This window comes from Argopecten irradians, chromosome 3 (genome assembly GCF_041381155.1).
Source record: "Argopecten irradians isolate NY chromosome 3, Ai_NY, whole genome shotgun sequence".
Taxonomy (NCBI): Eukaryota; Metazoa; Mollusca; class Bivalvia; order Pectinida; family Pectinidae; genus Argopecten; species Argopecten irradians.
In genome coordinates, this window is record NC_091136.1 from 51,140,310 (window position 1) to 51,161,119 (window position 20,810).

A 20,810-nucleotide genomic window follows, 5' to 3' on the forward strand; every position below is an offset into this window, starting at 1 on the left:
GGTCCTGGAGCCTCGGTCTGACATTCGTGATGCGAATTGAAACGTAATGAAAACTTTGTGAGATGAGTAAATACAATATATACATATGCGTACATCTATTTTAACGAAAACACCAACATGTTTTGAGAATTATATTGCGAACGTCGCTCAAGAAGACGAACAGACGTCTGAATCATCATCATATACAGGTGTAACAATACCGTGCGTTTCGGGGTATTAATCCGCATTTCACAATGGCGTACTATCTTTGTCGAAATAATTTAGAAATTTTACCTCAATCCAATTAAAATAACTTACACACAATGAATTTCTTGATTTCTATTGAGATATGTAAATCATAACCAATATAAACGAAAAACTACTCAGGTACATTGCATATACAGTGTAGTTCATTAGCGTATGAAAGTTAATGGGCCGGAACCCATTAAAAAGTATATATCACATTTGCATGTGTCAACGTCATGAGTAAAATTTATATGCCATTCTCCGAGAGCTGTAACAACATATCGTACAATTATCCCGCAGTCAGCCTACTTCATCACTTATGACGCGTGCTTCAGAAATATGAAAAGATGCATTGTGAACGAGTTATGAGATTTATATTTAATACAGCGATCGTTTATATTCGACAAATTGTGGATATGTATACACTGTGGTATTGTTGGAGTTTGTAGCCTTAGTATATCATCACAAAATAATGTAGCGATGGGGATACTGGCTCTTAGCTTAGGGAACCCTCTCGCAGTTTCAAAGTTTCGGAAAGTGACATTGGTTTTTTTTTTTCTTTTCTTTTTTTCCCTTTTAGTCCAGTCTTAAACAATACTCAAACAACAATTGTTATATTTTTTTCATCCAAAAAAAAAAAAAAAAATCACGATGATCTTTTAAAGAATTTTATTCGGTAGAAAAGCCTATCGCCATAGGCAATAATTACTGTCTCTCGATAGCTACGAGATGAAGTATTACATTTATTAAGGCAAGCTTCTCAATTATTTCAATTTTACAAAGCATATCACATACACCTTAATATACATTCTATATGCCGTGTTATTTCCGCCTATTCAAGTCGTACGCTGATTACAGAATATCATTTAAGATATATGTTTAATTAGTGAATACATTATTGACAGGTATCAAGTATCTGTGCATAAGTAACCACACTCGAGTTGGTGTTGTCAAGCGACGTGAGATTCGTTCGGTTAAACCACCATTTTCCTGTGGTAAAATTCTGCTAAAATTACTTAGCATCACGTCTTATTAAACACGTATTCCAGAAGAATCTATTACATCCTCACGTATATTCGGCGTCCAAAAACCCAACGTCGTATAATTTATGTTGAACACTTATGAACCAGCCATCAGAAATAGACATGATACATGCAGTGATGTGACGTCATGTGACATGTGTGTTGATGAGTCCCCTGAGGGCCTTACCTACTTACCCCCACACGGATAAAGAGTTCTCATACTGCTGTTTTAACCGTGACTAGAATCGACGTACAGGGAATTGCACTTATAAAGTGTTCGCCAATGGCGCTTAAACAAAAAGAAATACAAAAACTAAGAACCAAATTCACTTAAATGCTTCGTTTGCGCGACCTGCGCATTGACGCGTCTCGCTGGTTTTGATTGATAAACGCCATTAATCAATCATCCAATGAAACATCTGTTGAGCTGATACGGGATACAGTTCAACCAATCAAACGAAAGACAAAGCAACACAAAACCCACGGAGTTCATGTGTGGAAAATTAATCACACCACTCGGGACTGTATATACAGCTCACGACTTACGAAATGAGATGTTTTGCTACCTAGAAAGGAAACAAAGTTTTGTATCTTATTTACGGCTTCCTGTGGCTCATTTTTTGTACTGACCTTAAAAAACAATGTGTTACACCTTCACAACGACACTATTGCCGGGAAAGATGTTCTATTTCATGACAAGTGTCCTGCATATCAACGTGTAATTCAGAAACACGAAACCCATCCATATCGAAACCGAAAACAGCAAACAAGAGACATACTTATAGCACGATATTTACTCCAGTGATGTTTGGTGCGGATTTCCAGAGTCTTTATATTGTAAGAAGTTTCTTTATCTGTGCGGTCAGAACCTTCCTGTGATTTCAATGTTCCCCCATCAGAGCTTTGACAGCTCTCTCGTAAATCAGGATTTTTTTTCTATTATAAAACAATAAGCATGTATATTGGCTATACGGTCTTATTGGTATATGTTTACAACGTAACATTACGTACAGTTAATGACTTGTAATGATGTCACAACATACACTGATCAACCTCCACATTGGATCGTTAAGCAATTGATTACCGATAATAGCCATGATTGGCAATCGATCACTGTCATTATCAACTGCCGTCCAGTAGGTCTTACATTCGGACGGGGCGTTGGTATATATATTATACATATTCCAATGAAATATACACTTGTATAGTACACAATAAAGTGACGTGTACGGGGGGTTACGTTAGAACATGGCACCAAAACTCTCGGAAATTCTGGTCCATAAATAACATACAACTTTTGGAAATAAAACATTATAGATAAAAGTAGCAATGCTGCATATAGATACGTACTGATACATAATGATAACGAAAACATTATAGAACGCCTGATGGTCACCCTGCTCAAAACGTTGCTCTTCTAAGAAAGATAGCAAAATAAAATCAATAGCAAACCAGACACACTATAAAAGTAATAAAAGCAATTAGAATCTTTTATTTTATTAGTCAAGGCCGATGTAATGATGACATAGAAACAAGAAAAGCAATGGTCACCATCCACTACCAACACCCATCATAGAGCACAGTCCCTGACATGAATTTCAGTCATCCCATCCAGACACAGCATCGTCCTCGTCACGGATGACAAACACATTGTACAGTCAAACGGATGTAGTCGGGTGTTAGTTTCCTAATATTATGTGACTGGCCACGTCTAGCATTATATCCCCCTATAGCATGATTTTGGTTACAATATCACGTAAACACCAAAGGAAGATGTACCTTAACAAACATCGTGACTCCGAGCTAAAAAAGAAGTCCGTGTTTAACATCAGAACATCACAATAATTTCCGTCACGACCATTATCTAGACACTGACGTCACCGTTTAACACGTCACTGTCACAACTAAAAAAAGAAACCACGTTCAATTGTACCGTCAACGCTGGCTCATATAATGACGTGGTAGTGTATGTGTATAACAACATCTCGCTTCCAATAACGTGTGATATTGGCTAGGTCTAGTTTTTTTATTATGGACAATCCGGCCATCGGTCAAACTTTATAACCAGTGTGTCTAAAAGACGATTAAGACTAAATAAAGAGCAGAGAATACGGCGGTAACTAAGCCTGAAGTGTGAGGGAGTCCTGACCAGGGACATCAAATGTGGTCAGATTGGAGACGCACATTCATGGCAAATGTTTGTTTTATATCGGGAGAAAACAGTTCCTAGCGTGGGGGATGGCCTTGTTATGGTTCTCACTGGTCAGAAGTGGGTTCGGTTTGGTTAGCTTTACTCTTACACTAGCGAGAAACGGTATGTCCTAGCAGAGCTCTTTGCTCAATTATGAAACACAACAAGAGCTAGTGCACTATCTTAGAAAGAAATTCTCTACAATGCCGATAACGAATTCGTTTTAGGAACCCGTTCACATAGAAATTGATAAAGAACTGAGTATATTTTTAACAGCCTTGAGGAACCTAAATGACTCAATGCCCATTCAGATATCATTAAGAAAATATATCCATTTGTCAATAGAGAAGATCAAAGTGAAAATTCACCAATTTAAATATTTTACAAATAAGTGTTTTTACGTTTCAAATATGTATACTACAGTGTCAAAACAGATGTGAATCATCTGATATTAAATTCTGAAGGTGAATTATCAACAGTGACGTTATTAGATAATCGTATGCATGACGCGAACCCTGTCACCGTAACAACTGTTTACGATAAGTAGATGAATGGTTTTACTTGAAAATGAATTAATTGAAACGATTAATTTAACGGTAGTAATGTATATATTAACCATTTTCTCTCGTGAGTTTTTGACACGATACCATTTGTATAAAACAATCGATATATCGATAAAACTAATGTTTGTGACTGATTTCCTAAGTAAGTCGCTGGAGTTCTGATTTAAAACATCTGGTATTGTTTATGCGTATCGTATATTAAAGTAAGTTGTAAAATATCAAAGGCCTTCCAGTGTGATGACAATTTTATCAGAACACAATATACATAATATGAAAATGTAAGGTCAGAGGAGACCACCTTGCATAATAGTCGTGACAATAGTAAATTAGTTATTCTATTTCTAATGAATTTTAATTACGTTTTCTTAATCGAATCAATTAGCCGCACATAACTCCGCCCGAATATTACTAATTTTATACAGGTATTTAATCACGTGACTGGACGCACCTGATGTGTATTTCATGCAATGTTACCTGGAAAATCGTTGTTTACCACTAGTACTGCGGTTGATAGGACAAAGATACCAGTACCTCGCCCTGTCTGTTACCATCCATACAAATTAGGCTTAATGTCGTGCGTGATACGCGAATCAGTGTCAACGACGTACTTCATAACGAAAGTTTCATAATAAAAGATAAATAACCCAACAAAACATAGCGAATCATTTAAAACAAGAGTGTACGCAACAGTGTTTGAAGTATACACAATTAATCATTTCATTTTGATGATTCCATTCATGATTTTTATATTAAAAAAACAACTTGCATATAAATAAGATAGGTATTGCCTTTTCAAATGATTATCTTGTTTAAAATTCTTTTAAAAAAATAAATAAACAATACAAAAGAGCACCTCCTTGTCGACCCTCTACTCATCTGTAATGTACTTGAGCGGCATTATGTAATATGAATGCAAATTAATTCTGTTTCTTTCACACACGTCGCAAAACCACATAAATCAAGGATTTTAACGTGGGTCCGTACATAAATCAAATCAGACGGAATTTAGAAATATGTTCATTTAGTCAAGTAGTTAATAAATATCTTGTTTATTACATTTATTGGGAGAAAAAACCTGTGCCGTGTTTCCCACCTGTCTGAAGAGCCCTTGTACTACACTTGTGTAGATGGTGTGGTCTGTCGGTTTGAGATCTACGTTTACCCATTGTTTATCAGCCTATAAATAAATACTCATTAATATATAGCTACCATCTCTTAGTGATCTCGGAGTGTCGACATTATTTTAGGAGTCCTATCCCGCTCCCGTCCAGGTTGTCTATGTACTGACTATCCAGGATGTGCTCGATCTCCTAGGAACCACCACTATAAATAGCTATATAATTACGTTGTAAGCTTTGCTGATTACGTCGGGTATGACGGTTTACACAGATCGAAATGTATAACCTGGAATAAGGAGTCTACGGGGAGGTCTGCGTGGTGTTGAGGAGGGTCACGACTGCCAAGAGATTTACTGTCAGCTTCTACCAGCGATAGCAAATTAAATTGGAATAAGGATTACTCAAGTGGTTTGGCCTTCGATCTTTTAAAAGATCGATATTGGATATTTGAGAATCATTGATTTATCGATTTATTTATTGATTTACATACTGCTTGTAATTGGGCTTGTGTACTGATACAACATTATATATGTACAGTTGTAAATCTCTCTTGGCAGTACATACGTACCCGTATAGAAGACAATGCTCAATAGTCCACAACGATAATACCGTCTCCCGCCCACACACACCGTGTGGAATATACCGGTGATGTTGCCATCAAACACATTCAATACGAGAAAAATACATTAAGATTCATTTTGGAGGAAGTGGACGTCTCGGATATAAAACATTTTTTTTGTGTCACAGCCTTTTCAACTACTGGGTAGGCGTATGTGCACCATACCGCATACCAACTACACATACAAAGCTACGGGAAAGTGTTCCAAATGTCGTAAATAACTATGAACACTAATGTCCTATAGCTTCGTAAACGTAATAGAAAACGTTGCTGGTCGTAATGAAGAGAACACCTATACTTTATAGTGCTACCCCACCGAACAGAACACTCAGCAATCCCAAAGTCAAGGACACGGCCACTCTGTTACATTACACAGATGTTTGATATCCGTGTGGTATCTTATTTTATGAGAAAACACACGAATATTTAACTATCATTGTAAACATCAATGGAGAACAATTTCGACAGGAAATCCAAATCTAACATTCGCATTAACTGTACAGAGCGTATGGTGCATTATGTTTGAATAGAACGACTATTTTTATGACTCGTGTTTAATCCGGGCCTCAAATTCAGGATCTATGGCACCAAGGAATTATAAGTCAATCTCACATCTAAATCAATAAGTACTACAGCACATTTTTCTAGTTTCGATATCTCGAAATCCCCCGTCAAACTGAGAAAAAAACCCATTTAATATGTCGCTCTGCATTTGCCATGGATTATAAACTGTGAATTGCGATGATGCTTGAAAAACAATATCATATATACAATTGCATGGTGTTGGTATAGTTTCTGTAAATGCATATGATTCTGAAATCACACGTGTTATTGTACTTACTGTTAGAGAGTCATTAGCCACATTATACTTTATAAACGTGATGTGTAAAGTAAATCTATTCCGTGTGACTAAGTTATGCAGCAGGTGAAATCATGAATTAATTCATGATGGTTCTTACATAAACATATTCCTTTCACCTTCGGTAATAATAAAAAATGAAACACAATTGCGCTTTGCCTTCGCACGATTTAATATATACACGTCTCTGCTATCTACACGAGTTTAATAAAAGCATGGTGGTTTGTGAATGGTAGTCTTCACTTTGGCATAAAAGGTGATTTTCAATAGCATCCGTATCACCAAGGAGCCGAATCTATGAGGGAATGTGATGCCTAATGATAAATATATTTTACATGATTCAAAAGATATTCATAAAATTTACACCAAGCACGATTCAAATTTTACATGAAATATATAGAATAAAAATTATCAGATATATCTTGTAGAAGCTATTAACAGTTGTGAAATCTGAAGTCGTTTTCAGCCCCCTCATTAATAATTGGATGTAATGGCAGTGTTCCTTATCAGGACCTATTAAATAGCTCTTATTATAGACTTTGGTCTTATCACTCCAGTCGTCATTAACCTAGACTGGAGATAAATACTCTTTATAAATATATATGTATGTATGTAAAACACAAGTTTTATATTACAACCTTTATTGATCGCGACCTCTGCCTAACAAGGAGCTACTTACAACTCTCTTGTTGTTGGTATTCCTGGTTTACACAATAAATATACCCCTATACGTCACAGACACGCACTGGCGACTGATGCTGTCTTATACACTAACAATTCAGTCTTTGTAACAAGCGTTTTCATTGGCTTACCGAATCACAAAAATATACGTGCTTCGTATTCTAAAGTTAAAAATGAGGGTACTGTTTGTTATGTTGTCTCTGATTGGCTGATAACAGCGTAATGATATCCTAAAAAGGAGTCTAGACTATCATGAAATTCATGATTTGACGGAATTACATTGAGTATATGATGGTGATTTACTTCTCAATATAGCCGGCGAAACCTAATACATAACATTTTGAAACATTTACTTATAGAATTTTGCTTGTGTCGTGTAAATTATATGATAATACAATAGCATGCAATCTAGTCAGTGTAAATCAAGCATAACTCAAGCAGGATATGGTCAGCGATGGAAATGTTAAATAAGCTGCTTTAAAACCGAATAAACATTTAATTGTATCCTTCACGATTTCTTAGAAACGCCACTCGAATAAGTACATAATTCAACTGATAATAAGCTGACTTGTTGGAAGTGTTCTTAAATGGCTCAAAAACAATATGTAAATCTAACATAGTGTACATCTACAATGTACTTTCGATGTCGTTAATAAATATAAAAATTTATTGCGAAGTTTATTAACACAATTCCCTGTGATTATTCAACCGAAGCTGTAATAATTTCAACTGCTAGGTAGATATTATGCAAATTGTATGCAATCGACACTATATACATGTTATATGAACTTCCAAAATGCTGTCCTTCCCTTGCCACTAGGTTTTCACACTGTAGAGAAACATGTATGTTTTATGTTATCTAAGATTGTCGTATCGACAATAACAGATAAAAACGAATCTGTAACATAAATCAGAATCATATCAAAAATTATACGAGTGTGGTATTGCGTCTTTTAAAACTTAACGAATATTAGGTGAAAACACCAATGTTACCTCAGCTCCGGTCAAGACTGACCAGGTTATTGACTGACCAGCGTGGGAGGTTATGAGTTCACGGCATTGACCACTGCCAGTGTCCGGCTGGACATTGCTCCTTCCCATATACTGTCTATCTTTCACGTTCCAGCCTTATATATTTCTTATCAGAACACATTGACAGAATCTGAGCTTTGTGTTCAAGATTGCCTATATTGTATCGTTTATCTGTCGTGATGGATTCTTAGACTCTCGAAAGATTGACAATTGGGGTCAAAGAAAAAGGTACATATTTTCCGAGTTTCTTTCAATATCCTGTCTGTGGACGATGTAAACCCATCTGTCGTACCTACCCTGTCCTCGTTGCGTGATGCCGTTTAATGACGTTGCATAGATTATGTATAACAGTTGGCGAAACGGAACAGGAGAAGGCTCCGTTACTACTTTAACGATATCACCATTCTGTATATAATTATACATTTAGTATATATACATACTAATCACCCTCTCTATGCTAATCTTATGATGCATATTTGTCATTTACTCATCAAGATTAAACAGTTTCTACATTAAAAACGGACTGATTGGATCCTATTTCCTGGTAGCGGAGCCTGAGCTCTCGACCTGTTCATATTTCTCAAAAGCCAATCTCACCGTCGTACAAACGTCGACCCTAATGGCGCCATTCGCTTTTATCTAATGACAAGTGGAAGTTATATGTTACAATCGTCAGCTGTTAAGTCTATATCGTACTCCTAGATCCTGTTATTTAAGCTTGAATAAAATTACAATGGGAGTTATTCCACTTTTTAATTTACTTCCTGGATACTTCTACTTTCCCCGATATTACGGAATAAAAATAATAAATCGAGAAAACAAATCACTTCCTGGTTTGGATTAGGCTTTCCCAGACACCTTAGATCAACAGGATTTGGACATATGATGAGGAGAAAAGCGGTTCAGTTTCACAGGTACTACGTACAATGGAAGGGGTTGAGTACCCTTCCTAGGACTCGCGATCGATGTCTGGAACCTCAGCATGACGCCCGATACGGATAATCCTATTAACTCTATAAATTACAACGAAAATCGATCTTCAGAAAGTTATATCGATCAGGAATACAATTCACAGGTAATCTGTGATATCTATTTCATACAGATACGATTCACCTTTCATCTATCATCACTTCCGGAATGGAGGCTGCTAACAGCTATCGCTGCTTTGATTGGTCCTCAATGCTGAAACTGAAAACGTCCGTAAATCCGAAATATATGTACATTTGTTTTCCGTGATTTCCATATCCTTACGTCAGTTATCGTGTGTAAGTGTCTGTTAACATAAACATGCTACAGAAAGAAAACAACTGTCCAGGTTTCGACTCATAATGTTTTAAGGTAGAAGCGATAATTATTTTCTAAAAAGGGTAATTAAAGTAAGTTTATCACGGACAACTATACTGACCAACACACCTCGAGAGAACCGCGTCTCCTCCCCAATACCAGGCCGTGAAGTGCTCATCCACACCACTTTAAGTCGTAATGCTCTCAAATGGAACTCTATTAGTACTTTTAAATTGCTTTGCCAATATCAAATCGCCCACCTAGAAACATATACACACATACAGAACGTCCTACATCAGTCATGTTCTAAATTAAACCCTTAGTACTTGTTGGTACAATGCATTTCAGATATCGGTAAATCTTCTTCTTTTCATGTAGAGTGCGATAAGGATTATTTAATCAAATAATGATACTATTTTAGGGTATTTCCGAAGGACATGTGTCTAATCCCACTGGTTCCTGGCAATGGAAATACTTGGTGTTGAAATATTATCGATCTTCGTTTATATGTGAACTCATTAGGATCGTGTGGTCTCTCGTACCCAAAGAAGTATGACCTAAGTCCGATATCTGTACAACCCTTCCGCTCTTTGGCATAGAACAATAGACCAGTTCAAACGTACAGTCAGTTTAATTGATTACGTTAATCTATTACTGTATGAAACTTATTCATCACCGAAAATACCCCACTCTGTTAATGTGACGTCACGCTATTGTGTAACATGACGTCACGCTATTGTTTCCTACACAGCAATAATATAGGCGGTTGTTTCTTATCTGGTGGACAAGCTCTAGTCCACATAAAACAAATCTATATGATTAGACTGTCAGGGGCGTAATTGATGGCATTGTACTCGGCTCTGTTCTACAACCACAAAATGTAGGATAATGTCGATTCACGATAAAAAAAATAAGCAGGTTAAAATTCACATCGTAATTTACGGTAGAAGCAATTTAAATTAAGAATTAGAAGCCTCCAATATCAATTACAGTTTTGTATTTTCTCCTAAAGGAAATTCGTTGTAATAAACAATATTGGAGTCTAGATATCCTCGATCTCCAGGGGTTTCGATCACACACGATCTCTACATCCGGGGTGTAGAGATCATAAGTGATCGGAACCCCTGGAGTATCGATGATGGAGTCTAGAATGAACAATTACAAATCCCAATTAATCATGAACAGAAAGCAACAAATAAAACTGCCTGTCCTTCGTTGACATTTTTATCTATAATACAGGTATTTATAACATCGTTTTTAACCATAATTCAGCTATGAACTAGATTATAGTTATTCTGGTTGCCCCCATAATAGGCTTCATTCTCTTACCAATATCTAAATATTGGCCTGAATGTGTTTTTTATTGATTTTTAAATCTTTGTTACAATGACAAACCTTAGTATAGGTCACCGCCTGAGGTCAAACGGGTTGACCAACTCATTATGGCTTACTCAAACAGCAGAAATAGCTTTTGACTTTCAGTCAAAAAAATCATTGTCATTGTAAAAGAACATGAAAACATCTATATTCAATTATCGAATAACGGATAAAACCGTATAAATCTCTATATGTCGGGAGAGGTGTCGCGTGTGTGTCGATGACCGGAAGTGGGTGACCAGTCGAGACAAAATGGCAGACAGGCCATTAAGAAGGTGAAGACAAACACGGCGGAAATGGCCGCGAGGCTACGTACACATTTATTGTCAATTAAAGGTAAAATTTTAATTATGTCTTAAATCACGTCAAATCGTTGGAAAGTTGTCAACTGATTTTATCAATACATTCGACATAGGAATTAGGTCAGTGGTCCGGTGGAACAGCTCGGTCAATGTATAACATTGAAGTCCGTATACCGACTAATAGGCACGGGAAACTCGATGTACTCATGTGTACATAAAATCTTTATTTTACTTTTTTGACGGTATAAAGAAGTTGTTAATAAAACTTTATGAAAATATAAATGAGAACTTCCAGGGTTGGAAGTTTTCGAAGATGTGATCACTACAAAAATTAATCTGAATATCGAGGATAAGTCAAGGAGCTGCTGTTTCTCCCTCTCCGTCTTTGTTATAAACGTGTTCCTCGAAGGATATGTTTCATTGAAAGAAGTAGATACAAATCTGTAATAGATGTATCCTTTATATTACTAATCACATGATTTAGAGATACAATGAGAAGGTTATGCGGCACACTGCCAACTTCCGACATTGTTTTGAAGAGGGTACTTATCCCCCTTGTTGACATGGTATGTGTCATACTGTATATATATATATATCTAAATACGTGACAACTGGTTTTACCAAATCTGTATACGTCAAGGTCGCACGTATTAGCATCCGTTTGACGAGACTGACAGAGTGAATACAACTTTTGGAGTTATAGATCTATAAGTTGTGGTAGTGTTGTTCCCCGCCTGTGGTCAGCACTAATCGCCAGTTGATAACCAAAAATGACTTTTGAAAGCAGAAAATCCTTAAAGGTTTACTTTCAAAACATAAATTGAACATGTCATCAAGTCTTTCTGCTATTACGTTATCATCAAGGTTATATCCGAATTATCTTCATTAAAGACCAATGAAAATTTATTTTATGCCTAATTGAATATGATAAAGACGCTTTTATACTTTATTACCAAATTATTGATGTCGTGAATGTCAGTCAAAGCAAATATCGTAAATACGTTTTACAGACGGAGCGTCTTTGATGACTGGACCGAATGCATGCTGAGGCCTATCATGGGTTTCTAATGGTTTCCCACTTGAGGTCTCATTCATTGGAGATTGTTACGTCACTTGTCGTATAATAAACCCATAATAAGAGTTGGCACCACCAACGGTTCTAACCAGACACCGTCAAATCATCTTTTATTGTGTCCAGCTTGACCATTGGCTAAGGTAAAAGCATTCACCGTTACATGCAAGACCTCTTAATCTCTTACCATGTCCTGGTACAAATTAACAAATAATATTGAAAAGGGAGCTTGGTATCTCATTAATGTAATAGCGGAGCGGTGAATGATTGAAGTTAGCCACTGGGCATGCGTATTTGATCCTATCTTCCGTTGTCCACCATTTTTCTCTAATATACCTCACTTTTTACACCACGGGCAATAGTGGTCGGCACCAATTTAAATTTGACCATCCGTGGAGTGAGTTTTGTCGGAAGCCTCAGATCTCTACTAAGATCAATGATTATATAGTTACCGAACAGGAACCAGCTAATTAAAATATAATTACCCGTATTTTAGGCTTAGCTGTATTTCCTATGCGTTTAATTCATGTTAACCTTTCGGGCATACCTGTTATCTTGATTATGTTGTCTCCCCTGTAGGAAATCTTTGACGTTACGTAACCGGACTTGGCGGTTCGCTAATTTCCAATGAAAACTAACAGGTTCATCGCATGGTCCAATTCAGATGAAAGAATCCGGACGTACCTTTCCAACTGTGTGGAACCATTGACCGGAAATACAGTGACCTGGCCAAAATTACTGTATTCATACACAGTAATTTACTAAGATATATTACATATCCTAGAATACAGATACCGAATACAAAATGCTTCTGTACAAACACAAACTCTGGTAGAATCTGCTAACATGATTGCGTGGTCATTTGGTGGCTGAAATATGTTCCAAGGATAGTGGATTTTCCACTAAATATGCATTTTGCCAAATTTTACAAGCTACGTACAACAATTTACGAGTGAATGGGATGATGCATTACCAAGACTTTTCATCAACTTTATTCTTCACTTTAACTGCAACTGTGATTTATAGGCATGCAAAATAGCATTAGTAGTTTAAACAGGGGGACACTTTAAATACTTTTGACATTCTAATCACTGAATAAAGAAACAACGGCGTGACAATCTATAGCTGACCATGATGTATACATATACCTTGTCTTTGACACTCGACTTTCTATGTTGTCTAAAATATTTGAATGACTAAATCCCTTTGAATATATCATGCACGCCCTAAAATCTTATTCAGCCGATCACCTAATTTTAGTTATATTTAGTTATTTCACTCTTACGTATATACAGTAATGTGTCTATATCAGTCTTATGCGACAATGTAATAATTCATGATAATAAGTGATCAGTTAAAATATATGACGTCACAAAGGAATAGCCCTGGTACAGACGGAAGGGAGGAATTAACATGTTGTTTTTAATACATTTAAATGCGTTCTAGATGTTTGGTGTACTAATACAGCATATTGTTAGATGTATGAACAACGTATATACACTGGTTTTGAGATTTACATGTCTAACGTATAACTACAAGTCCCAGTGCTGATAATTATACATTGAGACAGATAGCCTAAACGTTAAGCTCATATGTCAGTTCTACGTCAACACATGAAACAGACCAGGGGTGTTTTATAGGTAAAAGTACAATACTACTCCATCAATCTCTCATTACCGTGGATGGTACGTAACACAGACTCTTCAAGGTGTTTTGTTGAGTTTTATACTTACGTAGGTCGCACATTGAATACAGCCTTGAAAACAAAAACAGGTGTTTTCAATTGGAAGTTCAAGGGCATTTATAATTTAATAATGTCAAAGAAATGAACCTAAAAATCAAGATTTAACTGATGAAATGTGTTCAAGTGATGGTGTATGTTATGTATATATTTTCAATTCATTATACATACTAAATTCTTAATTTATGAAGCGTAATGAACAACAAAATCAAACGTTTGAAATATGTAATTATATCATTTCCAGAAACTGAAGTAATTTTTGAATTTTCAATTAAACCATAAATTCTATGTTCTGTAAAATAAACACCCAGAGAGAAGAATGGAGACCTATTTGTCATCAGAATACTAAATGGACTCTATAACCCTGGCTGTGTTGTAAACTAAAGTGTGCAGCTGACATTTGAGAGGCCGCTATATCATTTTACTGGCATTAATTTATCTCGTGCTTTTTATTATAACAATACACATTTCGTTTATTGCAAAACACCAAATCATTTCACAAAAACGGATTTTTTTAGTATCCAAGTCTCTGACACAAATTAATAATCCGGGTCCATATCATGTTGCCAAGATATATAGAACTATCTTGACATTTCCATTTATTGGTCAATCTGAAACCGGGATGTATGCCCTTCATGTTTGTATGTAGTCATGTTTATATTATATGAGTACACCCTTTCATTAATTTCAGTAATATAAGATCTAAAAAGAAAGCTTTAACAGGAAGAATATGTATTAGTATCATGATTCCAGACGCTATCGTGCAGGCTGCCATCCTGAGATTACCTCGTGTTTGTGCGGAGTGGTCTCCCTTCCTCTAGCAAAGACCTCGTCGTCGATCGAGCACCTGCTTGTGACGTCACGCAGATTAATGTGTTTTCTCGTGATAGCAGTACTGAGTGTAAACAATCTCTACGTCATATGTTTACCATATTTAGACAGTTTTCGATGAACCGACGCAACCGAGTTCAAATGTTTATTTAATTTTATATATTAACTTGTTGAAGATATGATAAAGGTGTTAAATAAACAGGACACTTAAATGAATAGACTGTACAAAATAACACAAGAGATTTTCTTAAAAAAAAATATCTTACTCTTTGTATTAATTTAAACTGTGAATGTCGTCACATATTGGTGAGCAAATCACAACGGACATCGAAGTCAACATTTCACCTTTGTTAAAAAGTCATTTGAACTGAGGAAAGCCGTCTTGATAAATGTTTAAGTTGTTGTTTTGATCTACTGTGTGTTATGTACATGTATGTTTTGCTATCGATCACTTTTGTATGGATGTAAGGAAGCAATAAAGTTGAATTGAATTGAATTTCATCGTTATCACCACTATTGAGTACATATAACATTTTTATGCCTTTGTTTTATCTTCAAATATCATTCTTATCACAAACATGAATTTGAAGTGGTGAATTCAGTGAAATTTCGTTAAATTACTTTAGTGACAAATTCTGTGAAAGAGTCGTTTATTTGCTCTTCTGGATAAATATATGGAAAAAATTATCTTAATCGAGTTGGAAATCTGTCCCAGCGGAGCGAGTCTCATATTCATAACTTCAAATATTGTTTAGGTTAAATAGCTCTGCACAAAACTGTGTACGATACTTAAATCCTTGTGGTTTTGAAAATATGTAGTTACTTTCATTCTGTCGACTTAGTTCTTACCAATGTTGACGTATTCCACAAGTTTAAGTGAATATTGATATTGTTTAAGTTTTGCTTTCCAATCGGCGTTTGAAGCAATATGAATACAAATGTTGAGTACCACGTGTACGGTGTATGTACTTTTTGTAGTGGACATCTTTCTTTAGAAATTAAAAATGGATAGGGTGTATTGGTGTATATACAGCATGTTTTTATTCCATTCAATGATATATGAATATAGAATAAGGGAACGATTTCAGCATTGTAATTACTTTCACACGGTTTTCCCACAACTGTCAATCTTACATTGTATAATCAGTGACGTCATACTTGGTACAGCGAACACAACCGGACAACATTGTACATTGTGTAAAACAATGTTGAAAGACTATCTTTATAGCCTGGGAACCTTTTTAAATTATCCTAGCTAGGCTATGTCGAAAATTAATATTCGGAAATCATGTTAAAATCGTCAATGAGAATAACTTCTTCGATTGTTTCTAGTATGTCTTTTAAAACTACAATAATGATTTTTTTAAACTAGTATGGCATTATACATAGACAACATTTTAGTTAATGTAGTCAGCAGATTCTTTCAAATTTAAATTCTAAATATTTTCATTCTACGAGTCAATTGTATCGAAATTACTCGTGCAGAACCACTACAGGGAAATCCTGGATACCAGACAAACCGGGCCACGTGTGTGCCAGTCTACTGCTCCCTGTCATACAATCAGTGGCTATAGGTCTCGTGCACAGGTGACACAGGCGAGGCCTTCGTGAGTGAACTCTCTGGTGGAAATGGATTTCTTCATCATTCATTTTCACAATTACTCAGATTTGGAGGAAATACCCATAGACGTCTACAATCGCTCTGGTTTCGTGGTCGTCATCACTTAGTGTGCAGCTCGCATAGTCGAAACGTGTGGAGCATTTGAAATGTTATCTCGTACGACCTTCACCTTGGCATGTCGGTTAGATAGGGAATAAACCAAGCTATTCAAATATTTCTAATCAAATTAAATATATACCTTATTCAAATATACATTTCCACCGCTGTATTTTCTAGACTTTCTAAATAGAAATTGGACCAGTAAATATTTGCTCATAGGCGAAATATAAAATTTTGAATTTAAATAACTATAAACTTTTGTTTATCAAAGGACAATGTGGTTCTTGTACTAATTTCAAATGCTCCCCTTTCCTGTCGTATGTCATGTAGGCAAAGTTTGTCAAGTCTCACAAGTCATTCAGTCAATGAAGAGAAAATGCACTAGTCAATGACACCTGCAAGCAAGCTAATTCTCAAATTGAAGTATCTTGTCTCTAAAACTACCTGATAATTTAAAACCCCCAATCTTCACTTTAATAGAAGTACATAACCAATATACACCCGATTGGTGTAAAAAAACAAAATGTGAAGGTCATTTACGAAATCGTGGGAGATTTAAAGTTCAAGATACTTCAAGCTTTGAGAAAACTTAACTTGCATACAGCGGTAGTATCAAAATATGAAACAAGAAGGAATTTAAGCATTGAAAATTTAATTTGCATTAAAACAATTTGGGCAATTGCCATAAATACAAAATGATGAATATTATACATTATGGATTCCATGAAAGTTGAAATGTGAATTACATAGTTACCATATCTTTGGTGATGTTTTTCATAATTTAACGAAATATAAACATAACATTTTTTTCTCACACTGCCACTTTTACATGTGTAAAAGGGTCCCCCTCTCAACATACACAACATTTGTGACCATCAAATGCATAGATTTAGTTGTAATAAATAACTCGATACAAAAATTAAATAATGAATTGCTATGTCAAAAGTAATGGATTTTTTATAGATGGAAAATATGCCTGTATATCAATGTTATTTGTAGCACAAAATGTCCGACCTGCTTAGTCTACTGTTAATAAAAAATAATTTAATAAGGCACTTGATAAAACAATAACTTTAGAACTTGCGCTCTAGTCTACACTCAAATTTTGAATAAAACAAGAAAATGGAATTATACATTGCAAATACTTTTTGCTCTGTAAATTTGGGTCCCAAGTACAGAAAGCCACTATGTAACTTTCTCAATGCAAAATAAAATCAATGCCAGATAATACTTGTCATAAAAAGACAATATCAAAGGCCCTCCTGCTCTCAATTTTACAAAATAAATACTTTCACAAAGGAATGGAACTTTTATATTAATAAATTTACACCACGTACATAAATAAATTTGTATAAAATTACAAAAAAGTAATACTTTCGAACTCTCTCAAGTAACAACCAGCCATCGAGTCACACACTCTTGCAACATTTCTATTTTTTCAGCACCCTGAACTTGAAACCTAACATTTTTTTGTTTACAATTATCAAGACTTACTTCAACAAAACATATTTAGACTTAAAATTTTCAACACATACACATTTAATAGGGCAATAGGTCCTCCTTGGAATTTGAAAATTATAAGCACATAAAATGATGAGATTTCAAGTTAATTCAGCTAAGAAAATAAAACTCCATATATTCAAAATTTTGACACATTAATGTTATCCAACACAATAAGGCAAAACACAGTTTAGTCGTCCTGAGACAAGCGATTAAATATCGGAAGACGCAGACTCTTGCTAAGGTCCAAGGCTGTGCCACAAGTGTTCGTATTCGTAAATCCATTGGACGATGAACTGCTAAGACTACTGGCACTGCCAACACTGTCCCCCGAGATACTGTCCGGTGGGGAGGGGGGAGCCACAAACGAGTCCATATCCGAGAACACACACTGGTTGTTATTATTCTGGTGATTCTGACTGATGTTCAAAATTGCGTTGAATTGTTGCTGAAGCATGTTCATGTCCGTACTCCCCTGTGTTTGAACATTGAGGGGGGTCATGAGGGAGGGATAGTTGAACTCTGGTGACGATGAATAGTTGAATACAGGGCTACTGGAGGTACTGCTAGAGGCACTAGAATGATGGGTAGGCACATTTTGGAGTCCTTGTAAAAGTTCCTCTGTAAACAATGTTGGACTAAGGCTCGGACTTTCGCTAGCACTGGACGGGGTCGAGATAGAATCCGTAGATCCCATACTACCATTGAAACTAGAATTGAAATTAATAGTAGATGGTCGTTTGAGCTGAGGTGAAGGCACAGAAGGGGGAGGAGAATGTCGACTCACCATGGATGTTGTGGTAGTTTGTTGTTGCTGTTGAGCTTCCATAGCTAATGCAAGTTTCCTCTCCTCCTCGTTGTGAATGAAATGACACCGTGGTCCGTAAGGACAAAATCCAATAGTGTGATAAGTACGACATAATTCCGTTTTGTACTTAGGATGACGAGATAGTGTACGAAGTTCCAGACCACCATGTGCGAATTGACACTTGTCACCGTATTTACAATGTCCACTTTCCTCGAATGGTCGACACAGCTCGGTCTTGTAACGACTCGAGTTAATGTTTGGGGGCTGTTCCTGTGGTTGTTGTTGCTGTACTCTATTTCTGTTGAGGTTAAGGTTTCTATCACCGACGGGTTCACTCATACTTCTGTCAAGTTTCCTATGCTCCCTGACTTGGGCAGTGTCCCTGTTCAAGTTTGAGATCAATGTTGTTTGGTGTCCCGTCACAGGGATGCTCTGAGGTTTGCTCAGAGGGATGAAAGCTCCGGTCGTCAAATTCCTGTTTTGTGTCAAGTTTGAAGAGGCACCGATTGTAGCTCTTCTCTCCATGACACAGTGTGTTTTCAACTGGTCATTTTTCCTGTTCTGTAAATAAAATGAAAGCAAAACGTTAGTGAATAATAACAACACAAGTGAACGAAAAGCACATGGCCTAGATCGAGCAAAACACCGTGTGTACGACAGGGCCCGCTGCAAAGGCGCGGTAGACAGCGAACGAAAAATTAAAAATATTTCAAATACTAACTCAACTTACCTGATACAGAACTTCCCTAACATCATAAAATGCAGAGACAAGAGCCGTAGACATGGCTGGAATAGTGTCACTAATACTGTTTGTATCGCAGGTGAACATAAACGCGTGTGTATATCCAGAAAGCTAACTCGATTCTGCTACACACAGTGCCTCGAGAGAAATATATAGGCAGTGGGCGGAGCTAAAAGCCACGAGGTGAGCTTGACTGGGGGCGGAGCCTAATGTCAATCAGTCGGTGTTTCACTACGACGAATCTGATTGGCTGATTGTATAGAAATCTAGTTCCACCAACGGAATGCACGATAGTGTGACGGGAACGAAAGCAGAAATTTTGGAAACGTATGTTTCTTCACAGATTTTCACTTATTTGTGGAATTTAATGGCGATTTTAACAAAATTGTGTTTTCATATGTTTATTTCATTATTCAGGATTATAATTGTGCAATTTCTGTTGTTATTTTCCGTTATCTTGGAGTGTAAACTTGTTGTAATCGAACGGATGGTGAGGGAACCTTGAACATTTCAACACTCGATGACATCATTTTGCTATCGTTGTGGGGGTGGCTACGTTTTGGAGATGTACACAGAGCTGTTTACTGTAGCGAAACATTTCTAGCTTCCAATCCTCTGCTTCCGTTGTATTGTGAATCGTTTTGAGGGACGCTAAGATTGTCTGAAGACACGGGAAACTGTGTATTGATTTTTTTGCCTGACCACGATGTAAATTTTGATCACATGATAAGTTTCCCGCGGTTTCGTGTTATTTGGCGCCAAAGCGTCAGTTGCCATGTGGTTAGCAAATGTATACATTAAAAATACAGTGTTACGTTATTCTTTACCGTTATCATTCATTTCGAGGTATTTGTATTGGACATATGAACAATTTAAAGTTTTGATGCAATATCAGAAAACTTCGATGGTCATGGGAATCTAAGTACTGTCATAGGTATATTTGTTATCAACTTACGACGGTCAAAGTCTCTGGCGTGGTGGCGTGATTGAGTCTATGTTGACTTAAATCACAAAATAAGATAATATGAATTAGGTGAACTAATAACATTACTAAATTGTTATTGATAATATATCTACGTTAGAATTTGAGAAAACAATGTTGTTCTTCATAATTATTTTATGC

General features: G+C 36.2%; 1 protein-coding gene across 1 annotated transcript; it reads right to left on the reverse strand.

The window, feature by feature from the left end:
• Positions 1-17,272: 17,272 nt before the first annotated feature.
• LOC138318974 (mRNA decay activator protein ZFP36L2-A-like) lies at positions 17,273-19,832 on the reverse strand. Its single transcript, XM_069261828.1, has 2 exons — positions 19,676-19,832; positions 17,273-19,506 (listed from the first exon to the last, which is right to left on the reverse strand). Exons 1-2 carry the CDS (start codon positions 19,772-19,774, stop codon positions 18,328-18,330), a joined length of 1,278 nt encoding a protein of 425 aa, XP_069117929.1. The 5' UTR covers positions 19,775-19,832; the 3' UTR covers positions 17,273-18,327.
• Between the last annotated feature and the right edge of the window lie 978 nt (positions 19,833-20,810).

What these genes read in the sequence shown, in the direction of transcription:
- LOC138318974 (XM_069261828.1), bottom strand. Translation starts at nt 19,774, where the DNA reads ATGTTCACCTGCGATACAAACAGTATTAGTGACACTATTCCAGCCATG. An exon ending in TTAGGGAAGTTCTGTATCAG is followed by an intron (nt 19,507 to 19,675) that starts GTAAGTTGAGTT and finishes TTTTATTTACAG; the next exon opens with AACAGGAAAAATGACCAGTT.